Source organism: Sinocyclocheilus grahami, unplaced genomic scaffold, assembly GCF_001515645.1.
Source record: "Sinocyclocheilus grahami isolate Dianchi unplaced genomic scaffold, SAMN03320097.WGS_v1.1 scaffold118.1, whole genome shotgun sequence".
Taxonomy (NCBI): domain Eukaryota; kingdom Metazoa; phylum Chordata; class Actinopteri; order Cypriniformes; family Cyprinidae; genus Sinocyclocheilus; species Sinocyclocheilus grahami.
The window spans coordinates 368,837-378,784 of NW_015505297.1; the positions used below are offsets into that span (position 1 = coordinate 368,837).

Below are 9,948 nucleotides of genomic sequence, written 5' to 3' on the forward strand. Positions count from 1 at the left end.
TTTCAGATGAAAAAACGCGACTTCTATTTCTGAAAATATCACAGTTAGGAGATTTATAGCGAGTGGTTCCCTGCATTATTACAGCAAAGCGTGTGATTACAGTACTGAGCCGCTGCAATGGAGCAGCTCTAATGCTATTAAATTAAAGATGATGTACATAGAGCACAAAAAATTAACAGTGACAGTAACAAAAACTTGTAAAATACATTTTAATGGGCATAATTAAGAGTGAAAATAACCGAAGGATATACAGTGAAACAACCAAAAATTATTCAGAGATCAGATATAATTTTTGATATTTTTTTTACTAGTGGGTGCAGGACACTATAGTTCATTTATGTAAGTGAGGATAGCAAAATAAAGTAAACTGTGACAAATCATACCCAAAATACAGTGGACTACCAGTAAAACTGATACAAATTTGGGTCCAAAAATTATTCAGACCGAGTCCGGGAAAACGGGAAAAATTCAGGTTTGCATGAAGCTGGACAGCTCCCGTTTGGAGGACCGCAGCTGTCTCCTCCTCAAACTTCCACACTCTTATTTTATCGAATACAGATGCTGATCTGACCCTTCACTGCATCTCATGTGATTCACAGTTTAAAAATGGAGACTGTGTGGTAAATGATGGCCTCATCTCTAATTCTCTCTGAAAGTCTGTTCTTATACCACAAAGAGATTTACTGCGTGTGGATGAAAAGCATGTATTGTGTCTGAGATATGTTCCGGTCTGGAGTTTTAGGAGACTCAAGAGACAACAGAGACGGACAATAGAGTTGTCATGTCTTGTTGGGATGGTAATTGAGTGCAGATCAGCACTTGCGGCACTGGACTGTCAGAGATAATTTCTGAAGAAAAAAATCTGTCATCATTTACTCTGCCCTAATGTTTGTGCAAACCCATAATACTTTTGTTCTTCTGTGGAATAGAAAATAAGTTTTGAAGAATGTCCGAGCTGCTCTGTTCCCCATACAATAACAGGAGTCTCAAAAACATGTTCCAAAAATGTTTTGCTAACATCCCCGTTAAATTTATTGTTCAACTTTATTTTAAGGTCCAATTCTAAATATTAACTAAATATTAATTATGACTTTTGCCTCAATATACTCCTAATTTGCTGCTTATTAATAGATAGTATGGTAGTTGTACTAATAAACTATTACTAATTAGTAGTAAGTACTAATAAACAACCAATATGCTAGTAATATGCATGCTAATAAGCAACAAGTTAATAGTGAGAACTGGTCCCTAAACTAAAGTGTTACTAATTTATTTATAAAATTATTTCTGAATGTCTCTGAACATTCAAAATGTCCTCTTTTTTATGTTTATAAACATTTTTTAAGTGAACATTCTATTTTTGTCATTTTGCAAACATTATGGGAAAGTTATTTTGAATGTTGTCTAAACCATCTGAAACTTGTAACTTGTATTAATGATTGTTCAGAACTTTAAGAGAACCTTGCCAGAACGTTCGCCGACTTTCTGAGAACATTCCAAAAAGATAATCCAAAAAGAACAAAAAGCATCAAAAGGGTATGGCAAAAATCGTTTCGGATAACATTTGTGTGAGAAATTATTAAGTGGTTATTCAGTGAAAATCTTCAGGCTTCAGAAAATGTATATATATATATATATATATATATATATAGCACACACACACATACATATTTATATATATATATATATAATTTAATATCAGATTACAATCAGATTTTGGATTTTATATATATATATATATATATATAAATAAAAAATTAATATATATATAAAATATCAAATGATGAAATGAGAGTAATGAAAAGTTGAGGAAAATAGGATAAAAAATAATGAATAAAAATGATTAACATTTGTTTAAAATATTTACTTTATAATGTGTGTGTGTATATATATATATATATATATATATATATATATACATATATATTTAATAGTAAACTAAATAAAAAGAAAAAATGATTACAGGATAATGTAGTCAGGATTATTCAATTAAATATATAAAATATACATATTTTATTAATCATATATAGTTAACAGTTAATATATAGTTAATATGTCATAGTATATATAATATATGAAAAATAAATTCATATGAAATGACAATGAAAAATTCAGAATATAGAGGAAATTATAGATTATTGGATTTGGAAGTGGTCCAAAATTGATTTCATATGTGCTTTTGTATAAATGTATTCTAGCAGTGCTGCTATTAAATTTGTCATGCCAAATCATCTAGTCCAAATAAAATATACATTTACACACTACTAAACATACCCTTAAACACCTCCTCTAAAGCACTGATTTCTGCCTCACAGAAGTCCACCATGAAGTGTGATGGATTCCAGTCTGAATTCCACTTCTGAAACACCTTCAAGGCTTCTGCGATGTCCTCTTTAGTCTCTGTCTGAGTGACAAACACTCCAACAGCGGCGTAGCTCACATTTGTCCTCACCCACAGAAAGAAGAGTGGTAGTGAATTTCTGTGTGGCAAAGACCAGTAAATAGTTGTTATTTTTAGTTTTAGTGAATCTGAGATTTCATTCCTGTATACAAGTACACATTAAATGACAAACTGCACCACCCACACACCTGCCAGCTCGATAGGATTCATCCAGTAAGCGTCTGCAAGCACAGCAGCATCTTCACCACGCTACCATCCTCCTTCTCCTGAGAGGGTCTGTACTCAATGGCACAGCCCTCTTCTTTCCATGTGTTTACCAAGGCCTACAACGTATAACCTGTCAATTAATCATTTTAAAGAATTTTGAATGTAATAAAATCATTTCTGCAACATAAAACATGGTCAATGTTCAAAGAAAGCCTACATGAAATCCAAACTGACTTAGTTCTGGTCTTATTGTGAACGAGTCATTTGTACACATTATTCCAAAGAAAAAAAATGCATTAAAGGGATAGTTCACCCAAAAATGAAAATTCTGTCATTAATTACTACCACGTTCAAGGCCCAGAAATGTAGTAAGGACATTGTTAAAATAATGCATCGTGATTCTTGCGTGAATGGCGGCGGACACTGACACGGAAGAGAAGAGTTGTTGAATAAAGTCATTTTTGTTTTCTTTGCACACAAGTATTCTCATAACTTCATAACATTACGGTTGAACCACTGATGTCACATGGACTATTTTAACGATGTCCTTACCTTTCTGGGCCTTGAATGTTGTAGTTGCATTGCTGTCTATGCAGGGTCAGAAAGCTCTCGGATTTCATCAAAAACATCTTAATTTGTGTTCCGAAGATGAACGGTCTTACGGGTTTGGAACGACATGAGGGTGAGTAATTAATGACAGAATTTTTATTTTTAGGTGAACTAACCCTTTAACCTATCCTTCTGATTCAACTTCCCTTTGGAGGCTGACGTCACAAATCCAGTTTTTTTGTGCATCCTTTTTAACTTTAAAATACATCATATTACAGAAGCAAAGCTGGTTTTGAATGTCATTTCATGTTGACTTTAGTTATTTGTAACAGCACTAGGGTTGGGTAGATCGACACCTAGTGTCGACACACGTTTCGAGTTTTTGACACACTAGTGCTTCGAAACAGTGTTCCGGAGCATTGCTTGAAATGAGGCTGTCACGTGACCTGTGAAAACGAAGCTTCGTTACCTCACTGACACGTCATGCTAGGCTCAAATACAAAGCAAGTCGATTACGCTGTCCCATACCCGTGATCCATTTAGTGCAATGTTATAGTTATATCAATCAGCATGCCTATATGTCTGTAGTGTTTTTACGTGGTGTATCGTTGTTAATTATAGTACTACTATTAAAAACAATGACATGTGAATGTCTGTTGACTGAATGAAAATTAAAACACCTTGCGGGCTCAACCACTGTTCCCAAAAAGGATAAAAGTCCTTCCTTAACCACAGACATTTCTGCTGCTTGTAAATGCCGTCCTCTGTTGTCAACAGCTCACACTGGCGAAAAAAATATATTGCAAAATATATTAAATGCAATAACTGAATTTGTGTTTTTTAACAATGTGAATGTTTGTGTTCTTTTGTAAGGAAGACACAAAAATGGTGCAATGAAAAATGACGTAGGTCTAATTTATTGGCGTATTAAACATTCTATTTATGTGAAAAGACAAGTTTGATGCAAGTAAAAATTTATAAAATGAAGTCTTTATTGTCATTGTATTGTGCAAAATACAATAAATCTGGGAAACTATCGCTGCACACACACATGCCGCCTTGCTATGACACATATGCTTATTAAATAGACAATTAAACCTTACAGTGACATCCCAATGAACAAAACATCTAAATGATACAGTTGGTGTAAGAATTTTTATTGACCACCAGATAACGGGGTAGAGCACTGTGTCAAAAGCTTCGAAGCATCAACGCAGTTTGTTGTAAAAGCCTCACTGCTTCAAAAGCCTCGTTCGACACATCCCTAAACAGCACCTCAATTAGGTGACAATGTTTACCTGTAGATTATGATGGTCTGCACTGGACTTCCTGTTTCCTGCCTTGACCTTTTTTATGATGTTCCAAATGTCTCTTGATTCCTGCAAGTTCAAGCAGAACAAAACGGCATTACTCGTTGCATTTGCATAGCATACAGTTCTGTTCAAAGGTGTGGGGTTGGTAAGATTTTTTTAATAGTTTTGAAAGAAGTCTTTATTGCTCACCAAGGCTGCATTTATTTGATCAAAAATACAGTAAAAAAACTGTAATGTTATGAAATATTATTACAATTTAAAATAACTGTTTCCTATTTGAATATATTCTCAAATGTAATTTATTCCTATGATGCAAAGCTGAATTTTCACCATCATTACTCCAGTCTTCAGTGTCACATGATCCTTCAGAAATCATTCTAATATGCTGATTTGCTGCTCAAGGAACATTTCTTCTGATTATCAATGTTGAAAACAGTTGTGCTGCTTAATATTTTTGTGAAAACTGTGATTTCCAGGATTCGTCGTTGAATAGGAAAATCAAAAGAGCAACATTTATTTGAAATAGAAATCTTTTGTAACATTATAAATGTCTTTGTTACTTTTGATCAATTTAATGTATCCTTGCTGAATAAAAGTATTCAATTCTTTCAATAAAAGTAATCAAATATCATGTTAGTCTGCCTTATCTTGTGAGATCAATCCTAGGCACAAACCTTTCCAAAAATGGGGTGGTTTTGATGCCCTTTAATATCTGGGAAGCTGGCTGCAAACATTTCTTCTGTGCGCACACGCTTTGGATCTAGTCTTAGGGCCTCTCGAACAGCTGAAGACTTTTCTCGTTTCTGATACGGGTTATCTTCTGTTATCTGGTCCCGAAAAACAAAAATAATGTTAAGGTTTCCATGAAATGTGCCTGACACTTGCAAAATCACTTGATGCCTCATGGTGTTAATATACAGGTGCATCTCAATAAATTAGAATGTCGTGGAAAAGTTCATTTATTTCAGTAATTCAACTCAAATTGTGAAACTCGTGGTTTAAGTCTTTGGTTCTTTTAATTGTGATGATTTTGGCTCACATTTAACTAAATTCATGAAAAATGAAGCAAAATACAAATTATAATAAATTCATAAGTCAGTGTAGGTGACAGACATCATCAAAACTTCTGGTTAAATGAATGTTTTTCATATACAGGGTCAAAGTCAGAGTGGAGGACAAGGACCTGGAGGAGGGAAGAAGGATGACAAGGTGAGTATTTATCACACACACACACACAAAAAAACATACCATAATTAAGTAATATACAGGTCCATCGCAATAAATTAGAATGTCGTGGAAAAGTTTGTTTATTTCAGTAATTCAACTCAAATTGTGAAACTCGTGTATTAAATAAATTCAATGCACACAGACTGAAGTAGTTTAAGTCTTTGGTTCTTTTAATACGACATTCTAATTTATTGAGATGCGCCTGTATATATAGAAAATGTCTGAAGAGAATAATCTTAGAGAAATTTAGCAGTTAAAATGTACAAATTTCCATCTGTGCATTGAATTTCAGGATAAGAAAAAGAAATATGAGCCTCCCATTCCCACAAGAGTTGGGAAAAGGAAGAAGAAAGTGAAGGGACCAGATGCTGCCAGCAAACTCCCTCTGGGTAAAATAAATATCATGATACCTGTGTCAAGCGGCTGTTACATAGATAGTAGTGATCCATAAAATCATGAATTGTTATTGTCGCTTTCTTCTTCTTCAGTCACTCCACACACACAGTGCAGACTGAAACTCCTCAAACAAGAGAGAATTAAAGACTTTCTGCTGATGGAGGAGGAGTTCATCAGGAACCAGGAGCAGATGAAACCCCTGGAGGAGAAACAGGAGGTGAGCACATGTATTATTGTGTCTCTTGATATTGTGTATATAAAATGTTTTTGTTTTTTTCAATTTCTATAATTATTATTGTTTTTATTTTGAATCAGAAGAACCATAATTTGGTCCGAAGAGGCATTACAGAATACAAATATTGAATGAAAGATATTTAATCTAGAAACACAAATCTAGATCAAAATCAAGCCCAGCCCTAAACATCATGTTTTGTTTATAGGAGGAGAGATCTAAAGTGGACGATCTCAGAGGGACACCCATGTCTGTGGGAACTCTGGAGGAGATCATTGACGATAATCACGCCATTGTGTCGACATCAGTGGGCTCTGAACATTATGTCAGCATTCTGTCGTTTGTAGATAAAGACCTACTTGAGCCCGGCTGCTCTGTGTTACTGAACCACAAGGTTAGTAAAGTCTTTAAAATCACTCAATAGACCTTAGGAAATGGAAAGATAAATAGAAATGAATATTGACCCACTTAGATTGTCTTGACTCTCATTAGACCATGTTTATTTCTGGTGTGGGTTTCACATGACCAGACACAAACTGTCTGATGTCACAAACAATAGTGTGAGAGGTTCATTTGTTTTAAAGTGCTCATAATAGACTTGAATATTGACTCACTCACTTAACTTTATGTAAATACAGAAGTCAATTTTAGTACTGCATTTTGAATATTTTTATTAGGCCTGTCAATAATAACATTATTAAATTATTATTTGATTATAATATGTATTTTATGTTTTGTTATTAATTTATGTACATGTTTGCAGGTTCATGCAGTAATCGGGGTGCTTATGGATGACACAGACCCTCTGGTGACTGTAATGAAAGTAGAGAAAGCCCCGCAGGAGACATACGCAGACATCGGAGGTCTGGACAACCAGATTCAAGAGATCAAGGTAACAGATTAGTCTCCATAAAATTAATTTCAATTTCAAAGTGGCTAAAAACTGCAAAAAAAGTTTGATTTTTTTTATTGGTTTATAAAAATAGGACATACATTATATTATATTAATTAAAATAAATATATTAATTTATATTGATTTAATTATTATTTCTTATTGGCAGTTTTTCTCTGTCTACATGTCCTTGATTATGTCAGCTGTTACAATACAATATACAATACAATTTGATGAAATGCGTTTTTCATAACATTTTCTTCTTTAGAATAACAGACACTGATGAATCCTGCACAAGAACACCAGGAACATTAATCAGGACATTACATGAATTCTAAGGCATGTTTGACCTTGTGCATTTCTTCATTCAGGAGTCTGTGGAGCTCCCCCTCACACATCCAGAGTATTATGAAGAGATGGGAATAAAGCCGCCTAAAGGGGTCATTCTGTACGGCGCACCGGGAACGGGTCAGTCTGAGGGGTCTTAAAAACCAATCTGTATGTTGTCATTTTCTTAGCATATGTTTTGTGTTGATGTTCTGTATTGCTGATGTGCAGGCAAGACTCTTCTGGCGAAGGCGGTGGCGAACCAGACGTCTGCCACCTTCCTGAGGGTGGTGGGCTCAGAGCTTATTCAGAAATACCTGGGCGATGGTCCCAAACTGGTGCGAGAGCTCTTCAGAGTGGCTGAGGAGCACGCTCCGTCCATTGTCTTCATAGATGAGATTGACGCTATTGGCACAAAGAGGTGAGTATGAAGGTCAGCATTATTACTATAGAAATCATTCTAATATGCTGATTTGCTGCTCGAGAAACATTTCCTATCATTTTCAAATCTTTTATAGAAATATTTTGTAGCAGTATAAATGTCTTTACTGTCACTTTTGATCAATTTAATACATCTATGACAAATAAAAGTATTAATTTCTTAATATATAATTCTAAATGTTAAAATGTGTGCATTTTGTTACTTTTTAAATCTATTATTTACACAATATTTAAACAGTTTTTTTATTTACACTAAATACACTTACACTTATACACTTAATGACAATATTCACTCATAAATCACAAAAAATATTTGAAAAACAAAACTTGTTGGCTGTTGTTAGATTTTAGAACTAACACTGACAAAATATAATTATACTGTAAAAAAGAGAATTTATGTGCGGCCCCAGGTGTGTGTATATTGGGTACAGATTGGATTGTTTTTATTAGAAACAGTGGTAAACACTTGACATTTGGCTCTTGTTTCTCTGCAGGTATGAATCTAATTCAGGAGGAGAGCGTGAGATCCAGAGAACAATGTTGGAACTGTTAAACCAGTTGGATGGATTTGACTCACGCGGAGATGTTAAAGTCATCATGGCTACTAATAGGATAGAGACACTTGACCCAGCTCTCATTAGACCAGGTGAATTAGTCAGCTTACCTTGTTTATTTCTGGTGTGGGTTTCACATGCTAATTGAATCAAAGTGGACTCACTGGCCAGATGCAAACTCTCTGAAGTCGCAAACATTGGTCTGAGAGTTACCTTTGTTTTAAAGTGCACATAATTACATTCAATAAAGGATGAAGTGCATTACTTTGTAGACTAAAAGTAGATGTTCCCTTTGTGCGATTCCACAGGTAGAATTGATCGTAAGATTGAGTTCCCACTGCCGGATGAGAAGACTAAGCGCAGAATCTTTCAGATCCACACCAGCAGGATGACGGTAGCGGATGACGTGACTTTGGATGACCTCATCCTGGCTAAAGAAGACCTCTCTGGGGCTGACATCAAGGTAGCATCTAAAGGCCTGTTTAATTAAATAGATGCATAATCTTGTGCAGTTTGATTACATGCAAAAACAGTATATTGCAGAACAAGATGTGTTTCGTGCACACAACATACAAGGAAGTTACAACAGGTAAACATGTCAGCTGTGTAGATGCATGGCCTGTTAATATAGATGTTTCGTTTTTAATATATTTTCATTTTAATGATATGTGATATTTTATAGTTTATGCTTTTTTTCAGTTGATGCGTAAACAAAACTTCACTAAACATTTTATTGCACGTCTGGCATCCAATAACTGCAATAAGATTGGTTCTTTATTACTTTTTTATTTATTTTTTATGTCATTTGACGCTATTAAATGTGGTGGCAGTCAACCGATCATCTTTCCGTCTTTACTGCTAGTTATAGCGTGAAAAATACATGACTGAACATCAGAAGTATGTTGAAAGAACCAGTACCCAACTTAATCAAATGTCTCATGTCTCGTAATCGCTCAATCAGTGTTTCAACCGCGGAAAGATGTAAATAAAACCGCTTGTAATCAATTGTCACGTAACATTTACCTCTGGCAAATGATTTAAAGGGGTCATATGATGCGATTTCAAGTTTTCCTTTCTCTTTGGAGTGTTACAAGCTCTTGGTGCATAAAGAAGATCTGTAAAGTTGCAAAAACTAAAGTCTCAAATCCAAAGAGATATTCTTTATAAAAGTTAAGAGTCAACCACACCTACCTAAAATGCCTCGTTCTAACACGCCCCCACATGTCTACATCAGGATGTGGAAATATTAGCATAATGCCGCCCAAATGTGCACGCAAAGAAAGAAGGCGTGGTTTCAGGAACAGCAGTAGTGTTGATGGACTTTATTTGGCCTTCCGGAAGCAGATGCAATTAGGAATCTGGTTTATTTACAACAGAACAGCACAACCCAGATGTTCGAATTTGTGCAA

General features: G+C 34.8%; 1 protein-coding gene and 1 long non-coding RNA gene across 2 annotated transcripts in view; one reads left to right on the top strand and one right to left on the bottom strand.

Moving 5' to 3' along the window:
* Window positions 1–5,293, bottom strand: part of LOC107589603 (uncharacterized) — a 10,990-nt gene extending 5,697 nt beyond the window's left edge. The window contains exons 1-4 of the long non-coding RNA XR_001609689.1: window positions 5,145–5,293; window positions 4,456–4,536; window positions 2,590–2,724; window positions 2,275–2,480 (exon numbers count right to left, since the gene is read on the bottom strand). This is a non-coding gene — a long non-coding RNA (uncharacterized lncRNA). The remainder of the gene's footprint in view (window positions 1–2,274; window positions 2,481–2,589; window positions 2,725–4,455; window positions 4,537–5,144) is intronic.
* Window positions 5,294–5,366: 73 nt separating this feature from the next.
* LOC107589657 (26S protease regulatory subunit 4-like) lies at window positions 5,367–9,029 on the top strand. Its single transcript, XM_016278160.1, has 10 exons — window positions 5,367–5,390; window positions 5,626–5,679; window positions 5,990–6,086; window positions 6,186–6,310; window positions 6,534–6,719; window positions 7,089–7,217; window positions 7,589–7,685; window positions 7,776–7,965; window positions 8,480–8,631; window positions 8,848–9,029. Exons 1-10 carry the CDS (start codon window positions 5,367–5,369, stop codon window positions 9,027–9,029), a joined length of 1,236 nt encoding a protein of 411 aa, XP_016133646.1.
* The last annotated feature ends 919 nt before the right edge of the window (window positions 9,030–9,948 follow it).

What these genes read in the sequence shown, in the direction of transcription:
- LOC107589657 (XM_016278160.1), top strand. Translation starts at nt 5,367, where the DNA reads ATGCCTCATGGTGTTAATATACAG. An exon ending in CTGTGTTACTGAACCACAAG is followed by an intron (nt 6,720 to 7,088) that starts GTTAGTAAAGTC and finishes ACATGTTTGCAG; the next exon opens with GTTCATGCAGTAATCGGGGT. An exon ending in GTACGGCGCACCGGGAACGG is followed by an intron (nt 7,686 to 7,775) that starts GTCAGTCTGAGG and finishes GCTGATGTGCAG; the next exon opens with GCAAGACTCTTCTGGCGAAG.